The sequence below is a fragment of the Penicillium paradoxum genome (genome assembly GCF_028828445.1).
Source record: "Penicillium paradoxum strain IBT 22861 chromosome Unknown utg000005l_segment0_segment0, whole genome shotgun sequence".
Lineage (NCBI taxonomy): Eukaryota > Fungi > Ascomycota > Eurotiomycetes > Eurotiales > Aspergillaceae > Penicillium > Penicillium paradoxum.
In genome coordinates, this window is record NW_026643183.1 from 2,545,741 (window position 1) to 2,561,848 (window position 16,108).

General features: G+C 49.7%; 6 protein-coding genes across 6 annotated transcripts; 3 read left to right on the top strand and 3 right to left on the bottom strand.

Annotated features, from left to right (window-relative positions):
- Positions 1-357: 357 nt before the first annotated feature.
- On the top strand, positions 358-2,369 carry N7457_005981 (uncharacterized protein; the record flags this gene model as incomplete). The annotated part of the gene is made up of 5 exons (XM_057177025.1): positions 358-432; positions 487-878; positions 939-1,143; positions 1,207-2,133; positions 2,181-2,369. 5 exons carry the CDS (start codon positions 358-360, stop codon positions 2,367-2,369), a joined length of 1,788 nt encoding a protein of 595 aa, XP_057031327.1.
- Positions 2,370-4,297: 1,928 nt separating this feature from the next.
- Positions 4,298-7,666, bottom strand: N7457_005982 (valine--tRNA ligase; the record flags this gene model as incomplete). Its single annotated transcript, XM_057177026.1, has 4 exons — positions 4,298-5,304; positions 5,359-7,374; positions 7,466-7,585; positions 7,636-7,666. 4 exons carry the CDS (start codon positions 7,664-7,666, stop codon positions 4,298-4,300), a joined length of 3,174 nt encoding a protein of 1,057 aa, XP_057031328.1.
- A 1,213-nt stretch (positions 7,667-8,879) lies between these two features.
- Positions 8,880-10,142, bottom strand: N7457_005983 (casein kinase II subunit alpha/alpha'; the record flags this gene model as incomplete). Its single annotated transcript, XM_057177027.1, has 5 exons — positions 10,015-10,142; positions 9,670-9,904; positions 9,530-9,593; positions 9,054-9,473; positions 8,880-8,978 (listed from the first exon to the last, which is right to left on the bottom strand). Exons 1-5 carry the CDS (start codon positions 10,127-10,129, stop codon positions 8,880-8,882), a joined length of 933 nt encoding a protein of 310 aa, XP_057031329.1. The 5' UTR covers positions 10,130-10,142.
- A 415-nt stretch (positions 10,143-10,557) lies between these two features.
- On the top strand, positions 10,558-11,555 carry N7457_005984 (ribonuclease P subunit p30 family protein; the record flags this gene model as incomplete). The annotated part of the gene is made up of 2 exons (XM_057177028.1): positions 10,558-10,633; positions 10,708-11,555. The coding sequence occupies 2 exons, from the start codon at positions 10,558-10,560 to the stop codon at positions 11,553-11,555; spliced, it is 924 nt and encodes a 307-aa protein (XP_057031330.1).
- Positions 11,556-13,630: 2,075 nt separating this feature from the next.
- Positions 13,631-14,031, bottom strand: N7457_005985 (uncharacterized protein; the record flags this gene model as incomplete). Its single annotated transcript, XM_057177029.1, has 2 exons — positions 13,631-13,853; positions 13,919-14,031. The coding sequence occupies 2 exons, from the start codon at positions 14,029-14,031 to the stop codon at positions 13,631-13,633; spliced, it is 336 nt and encodes a 111-aa protein (XP_057031331.1).
- Positions 14,032-15,106: 1,075 nt separating this feature from the next.
- On the top strand, positions 15,107-15,892 carry N7457_005986 (ureidoglycolate hydrolase; the record flags this gene model as incomplete). Its single annotated transcript, XM_057177030.1, has 1 exon — positions 15,107-15,892. One exon carries the CDS (start codon positions 15,107-15,109, stop codon positions 15,890-15,892), a length of 786 nt encoding a protein of 261 aa, XP_057031332.1.
- Between the last annotated feature and the right edge of the window lie 216 nt (positions 15,893-16,108).

The window sequence follows — 16,108 nt, forward strand, 5'->3', positions numbered from 1 at the left end:
ATACTCCGTAACGAGCGACATAAGAACCGTTGACAGTTACCTAGGTACTCCGTAGTTTGATGGGTTTACATCGGTGTAGCGGGCCCCCTGACCGCACTGACCGCACTGCCCATTTGACGCTAACTAATAGCTCTTCATTACACTGATTAATTGAACAATGAGTTAGTCCAAAATGAAGTACGGACTACGGAGTACTCCGTATGGAGTACTTGACTCCAGTCTACTCCATACCGGTGTCCGGAAGTGATTCCATCTGCCGTCTGCCGCCCCCTTTAAATATTGGAGCTCGTTGACCTCAAATGTAATCCGGCGTCCCGAGACCGTTTTTCTGACTTCCATCCTGGGCAGTATCTTGCAATGGGTTCAAGGCTGTTGTCCCTTCTGGCCATTGCCGGTGTCAGCTATGCGACCTCTCAGGCCTCGTGCAAGTGTGTACGTTATAGATTTTACAGCCACGAATGGTTCATATATTGACTTGATTTGCAGACTCCAAATGACTCGTGTTGGCCTTCTGTCGATGCTTGGAATGCCCTCAACACCACGGTATCCGGGAAACTGATCCACAATCTCCCAGTGGCTATTTCGTGCTACCCCGGTACTTACCAGAACGCCGAGGAATGTGCCCGTGTCTATTCGCAATGGTCCGATTCTCTATTTCAAGAGCTTTCCCCGGTCGGATACGTTTACCCCACGGACGTGCCCTGCCCTCCCGTTGACCTGAGCGCGGGCCAAGAACCTGGAACGTGCATTCTGGGACCTGCCCCAGTGTATACGATCAACGCAACAGAGCCAGCCCAGCTAGCTGCTGGCATGGCATTTGCCCAAAAGAACAATATTCGCCTGGTCATCAGGAATACGGGACATGATTTGTTGGGAAAGTCAGTGGAATGAGATCATTAATGACTGGTTTACCTACTAACCTGTTACTGGATTAACAGGAGTTCGGGCTATGGAGCACTGCAAATTTGGATCAAGTATATTCAGGAAGGAATTGACTTCCACGAGACTTACACTCCTTCCGATCAATGCGCAAGCTGCGATTGGACAGGCTCTGCAATCACAATTGGTGGAGGATACGTGTGGGAAGACGTGTATGAAGTGGCCTTTAAGCGAAATTTCACCGTTGTTGGTGGAGGTGATCCGGTATGAGAGCCTATGCCATGTCCCCCGTTGAACGTGTAATTCTAATCTCGTGTTTCGTGAAAGACCGTTGGCTGCATTGGCGGTTACACACAGGGAGGCGGTCACTCGCCAGCTAGCCATGACTACGGTCTTGCTGCGGATCAAGTCCTCGAAGCTCAAGTTGTGCTAGCCAATGGCTCTATTGTTACGGCTAATGCTTGCCAAAATTCGGATCTCTACTTTGCCATTCGCGGCGGTGGAGGTGGTAGCTATGGTGTCGTTACCTCGATGACGGTCAAGGCATACCCCAGCAAATCCATCGTGGCACAATCCCTTACAATTGTCCCGCTGAGCGAAGATACTGATCCACTACTCGAAGCTATTACCGATGTCTACGAGCAATATCCCAGCGTCATGGATCAGGGATTCTCGGGTTACGGTTCCTGGGCTATCAACGCCCCCACGAAACTCTTCGGTAACGAGACCATTGGCTATGTTCATGCCACTGCGGTTATGGGCAAGTCGCTCGCTGATGCTCAGGAAATCTTTGAGCCGCTTTTGAAAACTCTACAGCAGTATAACGGTACTTCGCTTCATGTGTCCGTCTCATGGTATGAGTTCCCAACATATGCAGCCTATTACCGGGCTATGTCGGGTTCCAAGCAATCTGTCACATCGGGAAACAATGCTTTGTCTTCGCGAATGATGGGGAAAACTGCTTTGACGTCTAGTCGGACTCGCCTGCGTGCCATGATCGGAGTCGTTGCAGGTAAAACCACTGAATATGCGATCAATAATGTGGTACTTGCTGGTGGCGGCAAGGTCCTCACCGATGGCAGTGATAAATACTCTGGCCTCAACCCTGCGTGGCGCTCGACCTATATCATGCATGTTGTCGCCAGGGGCTGGGCAGACGAATCCACTGCCCAGTCTGTGAAGGATGATATCACATACAACAAAGGAAGAGCCATGGCCCTACTGACACCAACCCTCGGCAGTTACTTGAATGAGGTATGTGATACAGGAATTATTGAGAACTCAAATTAACATTTCAACAGGCCGACCGCAACGATCCCCTGTGGGCTATCAATTTCTATGGTACCAACTATCTTCGGCTGGCAGTGATCAAGAAGAAGTACGATCCAACGGGTCTGTTCTACTGCCCGACTTGTGTGGGCAGCCCTTCGTGGTATCAGCAGTATCTTCCAGGCACACACTGGGGTCCCTTGTGTCCAACCGGGCTTTGATTTTCCATACAACCACAGTATTGATGGTCGATGTGCCCCCAATCGTTTTTCAATTCCAATAGCATTCTTGAAATCACTCGAAAATTTCATTCGTTGGTTCAACACATACATCAAGGCACCACAACGGCTTGCGCCTTCTCATTTTCATCATCGCACCTCGTTGACATAGCGAGTAATTCTGCTGTCTCTTTTCATATATGTGCACATCGCTCTTTTCCTTCTATGTACACTATAAGAAAAGAGTCATATCAATTATCCAACAGTGTTAGGTCCATTCAATGACCGTGGGTCTGGTACCGTGAAGATCACCTTCACTTTTCTCACAGATTCCAGGCACAACGTTGGGTGATTGGTACACTAGGGATAGCCGCGGAACGGGGAGGGCTGCTCGCCAGTGCAAGTTCTCAAGAATCCTTGGTGTTGTTCGGCCAAGGAATGTACGCGGAAGGCATTCAATATGGGCCAGGGTCCTCGGATAAATACTGCAATCAAGACCCTTGAGTTGGTTTTCATCATGAAGCTCCACAAAGATGGTCAGAGTACGGAGTATCATAGGCGGTACTACAACGGATGGTTATTGAGCTGATCAGTTCTGCTCAGGTGGCTATAATGGAGCTCGGGAAGGAAGGCCCAAGAATATTACCAAAATATACCCTCATATTACGTCGATATACCTTCACATAGATGTATTGTAGGCTGTTGCTATGAAGAGTCACCGTGGTGGAGCGTTGGGGTGCTGGTTAGCCTGAGGCAGGGGCTGATATCTATGTCATTCTTGACGAACCCGGGGCTGTTTCATGGCAACACATCCTCATAACGCTCTGGATCTATGCTTTCACAATCCTTGCAACTCCTGGTGACATGATGAAAGTTCTACGTACGCTAAGCCTTGTCTTCATACTTGCTAGACATGCAATTGGTGACCATGGCGACATTCCGCCTTCTTTACGGCCGCTCCTTTGACTCATTTCCAATGAAGAAAAGTCTGTCTTTTCCAGTTGAGTGGTGTCATCAAGGACTTGCTGAAGAATTCAAAAAGAATTTGTTAGTCCCAGAACACGCCGGAAGATTCCCCAAAAATAGTTCACACGGGTTTAGCTGGATCCGGGAGATATCCGGGAGAAATGGATCAAATCTCGCGGGCAGACGAGGACACGCGAAGACGTGCGGGGACATTCAGAATCGAGGACCTGCGAGGACATCGAACCTTTGCGAGGACTTGCGGGGACCTGCGGCGACACAAGAAGTTCTGCGGGGACATTACGAGGACATCGCGAGCTAACGGAGCAGAAGGTCCGGTTTGACCCCGACCCCGGCAACTTCACCGCCCTTCTCGGCAAACGCGGATTTGCGATCGGCCCTTTTCCTCACGTGCATCTATCTATGGTGCAGGTGAAAATGATTCTTAGACATGCACCTTGACGTAGTACAGTACTGTGTCAAGCAAAGAGTTAGGGTTACTTTACCAATTATGGCTTCCACTGTCATCAATTGGCCTCGATGGCTGAAAAGTTTCCTGGTCTAGCGGTTATGATTTTCCGTTAACAAATGCCACTGGCATATGTTCCGGAAAGGTTCTGGGTTCGATTCCCAGGGAAACTATTTTTTTGTCCTGTTGCTAGTTCGTTGAACCTTCCGATTATTTCTATAGGTAGATATTTGCCTATATTTTTGTTTTGTTTGTTTCGGTCCTACAACTAAATAGCGTCGAGGAAACTCCGATCTGATGTCTGATGGAGGAAAGAAGTTGGATGGCTAATGTTTGATAACATAGTTCCAAGTATACATCCCCCAGGAGAATTGTCTTGCGGATATTGTCTAATCTGGGAGAAATGCTATTGTTACAGCCAGATCTACCAACGACTGAAAATCTGGAAGATGGAAATCAATTGATATATTTTGGTTTAATCTATCCAACAATGGATACGTTACTCCAAGCGCAGCTTCTCAAACTCCTTGACCTGCTCCTCGAGACGGGCAGCCTCGCTTTCGGCATCACGCAGACGCTTCTCCTCCTGCTCACGGACCTCAGGCTTGACTTTCTCCTTCCAGCCAGGGCCGTTGATGATACCCTGAGACTTGCGCACAGTCTCACGGGCCTTGTTGAGGCTAGCCTTGGCCTTCTCCTCCTGCTCCAAGGCAACTTCCTTGGAGACACGTAAGTAAACAGCGGCCTCGGCACCGACGGCAGCAACCACACAGCCAGAGGGAGGGTTCTTGTTCTCCGGGCCGAGGTGGGACAGCTCACCGAGGGTCTTACCACCCAGAGACTTGATGGTGGTCATCTGCTCGGAGACGGTCTTTTCGCTGGTAGCGTCGTAGGTCTGGATAATGACGTCACCCTGGGTCTTGACATCGTACTGAGCCAGAATCGAGCGGATGGCCTTGGAGGTGTTGAGGATGAGCTCATAGGCCTTGGAGGCGGCGGGGTCGTCGAACTCGGCGAGGAATTCGGGGTACTTGGCCTTCATGATAGAGATGGTCTCGTCACCCGCACGGCGGGGCAGGCGCTGCCACAAGTGCTCGGTAACAAACGGCATGATGGGGTGGATCAGAGTCAGAGCACCCTCGAGGGCTGTGTAAAGGGTCTGCTTAGCAGACTCCTTGGTCTCGGCCGAGGCCTCATCGGCCAGGAGGTACTTGGAGTTCTCGAGGAACACATCGCACAGCTGGGAGTACCAGTACTGGTAGGAGATCTGAGCGGAGTTGGAGAACTCACGCTGCTCAAGAGCCTCGTTCATCTCCTTGGCAGCGGTGTTGAACTTGTGCAGAATCCAACGCTCGGAAAGAGATTCATTGCCGGTCTTCTTAACACTGGCCTGGGGCTTGAAGTCATCGCCCAGCTTGCCGAGGACGAACTTGGTGGCCTGGTAAATCTTGTTACAGAACTTACGGTAGCCATGAATGACCTGGATATCGAAAGCAATATCACCTCCTACAAGATAATGTCAGTAACTAGCATCAAACAGGGGTATATGATCGAACATACCACCAGTGGTGTAAGAGACGAGGGCAAAGCGGAGAGCATCAGCACCACACTCGGGGATACCCTTGGGGAAAGCCTTCTTCTGGTATCTGGTGGCAGCAGCAATCTCCTTATCGGCGATGTTACCCAGCTGCAGCTTGTCGTGGAGAGCCTGAAGTTGAATACCCTCCATGACATCCAGAGGGTCGATAACGTTACCCAGAGACTTGGACATCTTGCGGCCATCAGAATCTCTGATCAGGGAGTGACAGTAAACCTCACGGAAAGGAATTTGGCCAGTCAGCTTGATACCCAGCATGATCATACGGGCAACCCAGAAGAAGAGAATATCCCAACCGGTTTCCAGAACGGAGGTGGGGTACAGATTCTCGAAGTCGTGAGTGTTGCGGGGCCAGCCCAGAGTAGAGAAGGGCCACAAGCCAGAAGAGAACCAAGTGTCGAGAACATCGGGATCCCGGACCAGGGTGAACTTCTTGCCAGGGAACTTCTCCTCGGCCTTCTTCTGGGCATCTTCCTCGGAACGACCAGTGACCCAGAGGTTGCCATCACTATCATCGCCTTCCTCGCCTTCGATCTTCACGAAGTAAGCGGGAGCCTGGTGTCCCCACCATAGCTGACGAGAGAGACACCAATCGTTCAGGTTACGCATCCAGCGGAAGTAGTTCTTCTCGGCAGACTCGGGACGGATAATGATATCGCCGTTTTCAACGGCAGCGATGGCAGGGCCAGCCAGGCTCTCCATTTTCATCCACCATTGAGGCTTAAGGATAGGCTCAATGATATCGTTGGACTTGGAGCAGCGAGGAACCTTCATGGGATTGTGCTCCCACTTGACGTACAGACCCTTCTCCTTGAGAGCATCGATAACCTTGTAACGGGCGTCGAAGCGCTTCATACCAGCGAAGGGACCAGCGTGCTTGTTGAAGGTACCATCATCGTTCATGACAGAGATAAACTCCAGGTTGTGCGCCTTACCGCGGTTGAAATCGTTGAAGTCGTGGGCAGGAGTGATCTTGACGGCACCAGTACCGAATTCGGGCTCAACTTCCGGATCAGCAACGATAGGAAGCAGACGATCCACGAAAGGATGGCGGGCATGCTTGCCAATCAGATGCTGGTAGCGCTTGTCGTCGGGGTGGACGGCAATACCAGTATCACCAACCATGGTCTCAGGACGAGTGGTAGCAATCTCAATACGCTCGGTGGTTCCATCGATCTCGTAGCAGAAGTGAGTCAGGACACCGAACTCGACCTTCTTGTCGTAGCCAGGCACGTCAAGAAGTGTACGGCCCTCAATTTCCTTGTTCTCGACCTCAAGGTTAGACAAAGAGGTGTTCAGGGCCACACACCAGTTGACCAGGCGGTTTGCGCGGTAGATGATACCCTCTTCGTGGAGACGAACGAAGGTTTCAGTCACAGCAGCAGACAGGTTGGGGTCCATGGTGAAGGCCTCACGGCTCCAGTCAAACGAACCACCGACTCTGCGGAGGGCGTTCTTGATGTTCTTGTGGTATTCATCCTTCCAGTCCCAGATCAAGTTGACCATAGCCTCGCGGCCAATGTCGTGGCGGGTCTTCTTCTCCTTCTTCCACAACATTTTCTCGACGACACTCTGGGTCGAGATACCGGCGTGGTCCATTCCGGGAAGCCACAAGGTAGTCTTGCCTTTCATTCTTTGCCACCGGATCATGGTATCTTGGAGGGCGTTGGTAAGGGCGTGACCCATGTGAAGAGAACCAGTGACGTTGGGAGGGGGAATGGGGATGACGAAGGAGCCTTCCGGCTTGACCTTGCCATCAGGTCCGAACTCGGGCTTGAAGAGACCACGCTCCTCCCACCAGTCAAGGCGACCAGCCTCGATAGCAATGGGATCATAAGCATCGGTGGTCTTCTCTTTCTCGGGCTTCGCCTTCTTCTCGGCCTTGGGAGCTGCGGCCTTGTTGGCAGCAGCCTTCGCCTTCGCCGCCTGCTTCTCTTCGAACTTTTTGTTCTTTTCGGCCTTCTTGCGCTCTTTTTCCACTATACACGTACCCACAGTGTCAGTGATCGCCTGGGGTATACCACTGCCTTCCAACGAAAAGCCGAAACATAGATTTTGGTGGGAACGTACACTCTTTCTCGGTCTTCACCTTCGGAGCGGCCTGTCCGCTCTGCTGCTGACCCTGGGGATCCTTTGCAGCGGCATCGACCTGAGGGGGTGCGCTAGTCACGGGAGCCGTAGGCTCACCCGCTGGTCACTGTCAGTTCCTGCGACATTTGAGAATGAGTCACTGTACTCACTGGGGGTTTGGGAGGCAGAGTTCTGAGCCATCCTGGAGAATGTACGATATTGAGGAGTAAATCTCCAAGGCGCCGATTGCGCCACGAATCGCCGGATAAGTATCTTGAGAGATGGGGAGACAAGGAGGGGTGGTTGTGGGAAATGCGGGCAATTAAATTTCCCACGCTGAATGAACGAATGAGAGCGCGGGGCTTGGTGGGAGGTTCGGTGGAGTCGGCGGGCAGGTCAATGATGCGCGTTCTATGTGCAGACAACACTCATTAGGTCTCATCGGGTTGTTTTTTTCTATTCTTTCTCGCGTTTGCAATTCCTCTCTATTTTCTTCGGCCAGAAAGGGCGCTGCGATAACCCTCACGTGATACGCTGGAGCCAACGGGTGATCTGAGGATGATCTATGAGTTCGAGGACCACATCTGAACTACCAGTATGAACTTTCGGGTCATTACTAGTTGCATTGGTTATATTTGAATTCGGTTTTACAATCGGAGGATCTTGCACCTATGTGTACCTATATAATTATGCACGTATATATCCTGGGGTTTATACCTGCAGACATATGTACTTAAGCCCCATCGTCGCTTTTATATATCGCTCCAAGGAACCACTTTTTTCTACCTTAATTAATAGCGGTATCTTAGTATCTTTTTTCTTCCATTCGTGCGATATTTCATTCGTGAATAAAAAAAAGGAAACGTTAAGAAAACAAATGCAATGGGTTGTCCTAGTTAAACAAGCCCCCCTTGAAACACGACGCACCCAGTAGAAAGGCCAAAACACCAATTCGACTAACAAGGGAGAAATCAATTGGAGAACCCATGAGCAGCGCTATACAAATAGAAAAAGATGAAAGAGAAGAATATTTTCCCCATCTAAGACGCTGGTTTACCATGCTCACGGACACGCCAAACGACCTAGGCGATAAGAGGGTCAAAAAGACCTAGCAAATTAAATGTCATGATGTCTTGTCATCAAAGTCGTCTTCATTCAGAATTTGATCGTTTGCCGGAGCCCTCCGTCTAGGGGCCAGTGAAAAGAAAAGGAACAGGTGGGAGTACGAAGACCAGGCTCGTTTCATGTTTCGATCATCGTTGTACCGTTCATATCGGCAGACTTCAAATGCAAAAGGTAGGAATTGTCATGTTGCCCAAGGAAAAATTCATGGCAGGATGTGTAAAACTTGAGGATCAAGCATTGGAGGGAGAAGGTAAGATCCATAATCATCAAGAGTTTAGACGAGAGCAATTCAAGGCAGTGTCACGTTGTTGTGGCTAAGAGCCGCTGCGTCAGCCCGCACTGGGTCAAAGTATGCGTGCGCCATGGCCTCCTGAGCAGTCAAGCGATCCTACAAGCCAAGTTAGTACGGTCAACCCATGAATATAGCGAAGGAAAAAAAAAAACAAAGGAGAAGAAAACCTACAGCATGGTCGTATCGCAGAAGTTTGTCAAGGAAATCGATGGCCTCGTCACTGATGAAGCGCTGGTTCTCTGCATTCACAAAGGAGTGCCATGGCTTACGGGGGAAGCGAGAGAGAATATCGTCATACTGAGGATCCAGCTCAATGTCGTATTTGTCCAAATACTCAAAGAGCTCCTCGGTACCAAGGACCTTGGCGATCTTGACCAACTGGTCAGAGTTGCTGTTTCCGTGGAAAAAGGGCTCCTTGCGGAAGATCATGGATGCAAACATAGCACCCAGCGACCACATGTCCAAAGAATAGTCGTATTCTTGGAAATCAACGAGCAGCTCTGGGCCCTTGAAATAGCGTGAAGCAACACGGACATTGTATTCCGTACCCTTGTGGTAGAATTCGGCCAGACCCCAATCGATCAGACGAAGCTATAATATATTAGGACCATAATTTTCCACACAAATGGATTGATAAGCCCACTAACCTTGCGCTTCTCGTGGTCAATCATGACATTGTGGGGCTTCACATCGCGGTGCATGATACCCTTGCTGTGGCAGAAGTCCAGCGCCTTGAGTAGCTCGAAAACGTAGAAGCGAACGTCGTAATCGGAGAAGCGGGGGGTACAAGGTGCGGAAATCGGTGTTATTGATAGCCTCGAAGACCAGACTAGGAGTCTTGCTCTGGTTGTCGCGAACAACATCTAGCAAAGCTACGACATTGGGTCCTCCCGCAAGGTTCTGCAGAATCTTGATCTCACGCTTGATCTTCTTTTTCTTGACAGGCTTGAGAACCTTGATAACGCACTTCTGGTAGTTGACGACGTTGATGCCCTCGAAAACCTCGGAGTACTTTCCCCGACCTAAAAAGACATTGTTAGCAAATTTGATTGTAGATTTCACCCGCAACCCATAGCTTTTGACGATCGTCTTAGACATGCTGCAGATGACCATGATATAATAAATCCCTCACCTATCTTGCGAACGATTTCGTAATTTTCAAGAACACCCCAAGAGATGTTGACACTGTCATAATCCCAGTAGGACCGAGGCATGTGCTCGTTGACATCGGCATAGACACGCGCCATCTTGACGACGACAAGCGGTACCCGAGTGCGCCCACAATTGAGAGATGTGCGGCGGGGTTACGAGGGGCGTAACCGTGTGGTGGAAAGACCGGCCGAGGTTTGATTTGTCGTGAGAGACAGGTAGCAATAGACCCAGCGACTATTCAGCCCGAACACAGTGCTCACAAGAGGCTTGGAGCAATGGGATGGACGAAGTGAGATATCGTCGTGATATGATCAGTCGAATGAGATCCGTTCCGCCCAAGGTCACGGGATCCGCGAGGGTTGTGGGGAGCCCACTGGAAGCGGTTAGCGCAGAACCGGATCTTTACTTGATCCGCTAGATTTTCTGATTGCCTTTTTGGGACAGTTCGATGTGACCAAAAGCCCTGATAAGTCAAACAATAACGTTATCCCACGGGCAGGGCTTGTCTTCTTTTAAATCCACCATGTTTTATGACTTGAATGTACCTTATAGCCCCGATGACCAGGAGGTGCCTCACACTCTAAATTTCCTCGCTGAACGTAAGTCATTCGTTGCGGTCTTCGGTACAGGATCCGAAGTTTGAAGCACCTGGACGACTAATCTGACCTGTCAGTTGGTTACACTACCGTTGCATTATCTCAAACAATCAATGGGAAGCTTCCTCAAAGCCTTGTTCCGCCCCCTCTCCCTACAAACGCGCCAAAATCCCTCCAACTGCTGACCCGCTTGAACCTGACCCTCTCCGACCCCGCGCAGAACCAGCGCCTAGCAACACTGAGTCAAGCTTACGATCTCGTGGCTCTCCGTCCCACAAATGAAAAGTCTCTTCTAAATGCATGCACCAACCTGGAATGCGATGTGATCTCCGTGGATCTCTCGGTGCGACTTCCATACCACTTCAAGTTCAAAATGTTGTCCGCGGCAATCTCACGCGGAGTTCGCATTGAGATTTGCTATGGCCCAGGGATCACAGGGAGTGGAATCGATGCCCGGAGAAACCTCATTGGGAATGCGACATCCTTGATTCGCGCGACACGCGGTCGAGGCATCATTGTGTCCAGCGAAGCAAGACGGGCACTGGGTCTACGAGCCCCGTGGGATGTGATCAATCTTGCCTGTGTCTGGGGTCTATCACAGGAGCGTGGAAAGGAAGCAATCTGCGAAGAATCGCGGAAAGTGACCGCGCTGGCCAAGCTGAAGCGAACTAGTTGGCGAGGAATCGTGGACATCGTCCATGGCGGAGATAAAATCAAACCCGAAGGACCCCCATTCAAGCAGAAGGGTGTTCAGAAAGCTAAAGAGACCACGAAATCAGAAAATGGGGCTGACAATCTCAAACGGAAGGCTTCTATTAGCTCTGAGGCAGTTGCCGACGATCCCGACAAGCCTTTGTCTAAGCGGGAAATCAAACGACGAGCCAAAAAAGCACGCTTTGATGCAAAAGGAGAGAATGCCACTTGAGTCAGACTTCCGACACGGCACCCCTCAACCTCCGCTGCCGAGCAACTCGCCTCCTTGCCACTAATAGAAGTCAGGAATGTTCTCTCCGGATAGTTTCTGGCTCAGTATCCGCCCATACTATGAGCCCTGAGGACAAATTGCCGAACACCTTCATGATATTTTGATGAAAGCTCCTTCGAGCAATCGCTGTGGCTCCAAGCGCCACTGAAGACACCATGGTGATGTACGCGCCATTAAAGAGCGCAACAACATGTTATCCAGATACATGATGTCACCCTTTGAAGAGTACTGCTGTACTGGTGTATAAATTTATGCTACCCTTTGCTTTCAAACTTGAAACGGTCATAGTTATACAGCACGGCTGTCTGTTATTGGCAGCTCCTGGGACTGGTTTCGAGAAATGTGCCATATTTGAAGTCGGCATGTGGCGCTCAGTAATCTTTATTGAATCGTTAATATACATTCTATTCGCTAGCCAAATTCCTGTATAAAATACTGCCTTTGTGATTTCCCCTACTCTACGACTCCATCTCACCATCTCTCCCACTTTACATATTGGATCATAGATTAAAGCTACCTGCATGCGGACAGTCGTTCGTGACTATTGTCCACATGTATCATCTGCATCCGAAGGTCTCCTTTGGACCTCAAATCCTGTTTCGAGATTTACTTCTTGAGGAAATTAAAGGGAATTCAATGATTCCAAAACCCAAATTCATGCCTTGGTGTTGTACCTTTCCGTAGATATGCACGAAGTAAGGCAGATCTGATCCGCCCAGCTGGCTTCTATTGTTTACGTATTTCTTGAGATGAAGTCACCCAAACATCAACAGTAGGCATCTTTGTGCTCTTGCGATGTATTCTCCACACCCACATTCAATATCCCCAGAACAGAGCGATGGCAGTCAACAGATCATTCCTAGATGTCCCTAGTGCCCTTTCAATACAAGAAATACCCAATGCAACCCAGTGCCTAGTCTGTCCGAGTCCTATGGAAATATATTGTTCTCATATGGATAGGGTATGAAGACGTTGCTTCTCCACCTCGATAAAAGCCAGGTAAATCATGACCTAAGCCCTGAAGACATTCACACAGAGTCCCTAGGAGTGGGAATGAAAGCAGATGGTTCAGTCTATCTGATGGTTGCCTATGGGAAAATACTCCATCTGCCTATGGGACCAGCTATATGCGAGACAAATTCCGGGAAATACTACTATATTCCAAACATTGAGCCATATACCCAACAAAACAATACCAATTAAGTGGCATATGCGTCTTCTTTGTCAGTACGCCAGGTTTTTTACCGACTCATACGGATCGAGGACTTTGATATGCCAGAGCAATACCCCTCAGCCTTACTAGAGCAAGTGGCAAGTTAATCAGCACTTCGTTACCTTTCATAGTATCCCTGCTGCATTTGACTACATTATGACACTAAACTCCCATAGGCTTGAGCACATCCATCTTCTCAGTTTGGGCACAGCTGCGTCAAGCATGCGCTTTGATGTCACATCTCCATGCATATAGAACCAAATCAATGACCCTCGAAATCAATTTAATTGGTGACCAGCACCTCTCAACTGGGATCCAAGACTGGAATCAAACAGCAACCACTGCTAGATGTGGGAGATAAGAAAAAGAGGGGAAACAATAGCGCCTCATGTACCAAGTACACAACACTATACCTTCAGGAGGGGATTCATTCTTTCGGCTTAAGTCTCCAGGTCATTGGGTATTGGTCTCCACTCTTCTCTTGGTGTCGGATCCCCGGGAAATCCTGCCATATACCAATGTCTGGTGCGTCATGCAAAATGAACAGTGGCTGCATAATCCTGGTCATTCCCCTCCCCCTCAATGCTCTCCCAATCACATCGATCTTTCCAAAGCAGAGATTAAACCAAAAAAGAGAGAGGAAAAGCTAAACATGTATGTTCATAGAAACGGTCGATCCGAGTCCCCTCCTTGACCCCGACTGGGCTCTCTGAACTTCAAGCATACTAAGCGCCTGCATGAGTGGGTCGTTCAAACGAGCGCCGTAGGGACCATCAATCAAATCTCGGGCGTGGTCGGACGTCTACTGCATGATTGGATTGTCTGGCAGCCCCGTGGATCGCTGGACATGAACTAGCTCGCCATCTTTCTGCACGCGTACTTCTCCGCACAGCAGATAACCGCATTGCTGATGTGGGCATGAGGCGAGTGATTCGGAACTGACAGAGAACTTGTCTGGTAGATTGAGTTTGGATGGAACCCAGCCACCCACGCCGACTATGTTTCGTTTGAGGTTGTCAGTATCACTTGTCAGATATGTTGTTAGCCGACTATTGGTCACATAGGGCCGGCAAACTGGCGTATAGATTACCTTTGTGAGGGCTGTGGCCGAGTATAGGCAGAGCCTCCGGCAGGAGTAGAATCACTGGTGATCCCAGCGGATGAGAAGGTAGTTTGTGGGGCAGATTCCTCCGGAGAGCTCATGGTTGCGGTTGATATCCTTGTGATCCGTGCCACAAAGTATGCCCTAAGGAGGATTCACAATTCTTTAAGCTGGAATGAAGGAAGAAGAGGATGATCCTAGGTTGACAGGACTATGAACATTAAGAGAGAAGAGGGAATCCTAGCTGGCTTATATCCGACATTCCAGATAGCATCAAGTATGTATTGAAGACCAACGAGTTGGGACTATGAACAATCGGTGTAAAAACTTCATCCGATTTTATATTGCAGGGTGCGAATCCGGCCTCAAGGCCCGGAAATGGATCCAATAGACCAATAGACATTGCCGCCATGATTCCACGCGGGCGAAGAGGGACCGCATTACTGACTCATTGGCCAGCGTCGAGCATGTGTTAGTAACTGCCCAAGATGTTTTTGTTTTCTCGCAGTTCTTTAGAGCCTCATTTGAGGAGTAAACACGACCAAGTTGTCAGAATCATTGCGATCAGCAGTGGTTGCCTTGTGGCTTAATATGCGAACCAGCCGGCAAGATCTTGTTGTCCTTTTAGATTGCCCCAGATGCGCTAGATCCGCCTGTGTTAACCGGGTCAAGTGCAGCAGAGTAGGGAGTGCATGAGTGTACAATGCACTGATGCTTCTCAGACCGACCTTCTCAGAAGAGCCAATCAGACCAAGATCCCAAGGCTACATGTATCCAGATATATACCAACCGGTCTGGTGCACCAATTTTAATTTCGTCTCAGGTGGCATTTCGTTGTGGACAAGCCATATTTCACGGAGGGGATTGCGCCGTTTTACAGTAAAGTCCATCGTGCCAATACCTACATCTATCCCCGATGATGTTTTGTATAAAAACAAAATATGCTTAGATGCTATACTTCCATGCCTCGGCCCCGGCCGCTTACCTTATCGCCCAACCATCACCGGAGGCCGCCGACACCTCCGCATTAGCTTCATAAATGGCATCCAATCCAATTCTTTTCTTTTGGTTTTTTCTTCTTCTATAGCTGTAGACTTCAGAGAAGGTGGTGGGATAACTCAGCAATTGATCAGCATACATCCACACATCTTGATACCTAAAAGAAAAAAAATCATCATGCCGCCGATCCTCACCACCCATCCAACAGTAACGCTCACCCCAGAGGCTCTTACACCGGAGAAATTCGCACAATTTGGCACCGCAGTGGTATCACCGCTACCACGCCAGCTAAATATTGCCCCTCAACCGTCATCCTTACCGCCACACGACCCGATCCCGGTCCTGGCGAACCAAAACTCCGCGTTGAAGTACAGTCCCATCTCCCCGCTCCTCGACCGCTACACCAATGCTTGCCCAAGCGGACATTCCTCCGAGGCGCGCATGACCATGTTCTGCTGCTTTCCGCGCAAATTACGCACTGTCGGTCTTGGCCGTCAGCCCGAGAACGAGGTCTTCGACGTGCGTATCCTTGAACGTCATCCGTTTACGAATCAGACTTTCATCCCCGTCGATCTCTCTGCTCATTCTAAAGTTGGGGATGGCGAGGAAGAGCCGCTGTTTTTGGTAGTGGTTGCGCCGACGTTGAAGGGTCAGACTGCCACGGCGAAGAATGAGGCCGGCGAGACGATCACGATTCAGGATCCGCCTGATCTGAAGAATGTCAAGGCGTTTGTTGCGCGTGGTGGTCAAGCTGTCACATACGGCGTAGGGACCTGGCATGCGCCTATGGTTGTTTTGGGTCCCCGTCGCGTTGATTTTATTGTTGTGCAGTTTGTCAACGGGGTTGCGGATGAGGATTGCCAAGAGGCTGCGTTTGGGGAAGGGATCGTTGTTGATCTTGGTCGGAAGGGTCAGCTTGGCCGGGTTGAGAAGGGCCCGAAGTTGTGGTCAGCAAAGTTGTAATGTGTGAATGGATATCTACGAAACGCCTGCGGGCGTTAGTATGTTGGTTGGCACTGGAAAGCCTGGCAATTGGCAATGAAAATAGAAGGAATTTGCTCGCCTAGCCCTGTGTTCTGATGGTATCTTAAATTTGAGAAGCCGAAACATTGTACATGAGTATCATATCTAGGTGGTACTACTGAGTACTTTGACCCCGGAAGTTTGCCTTTAAATATC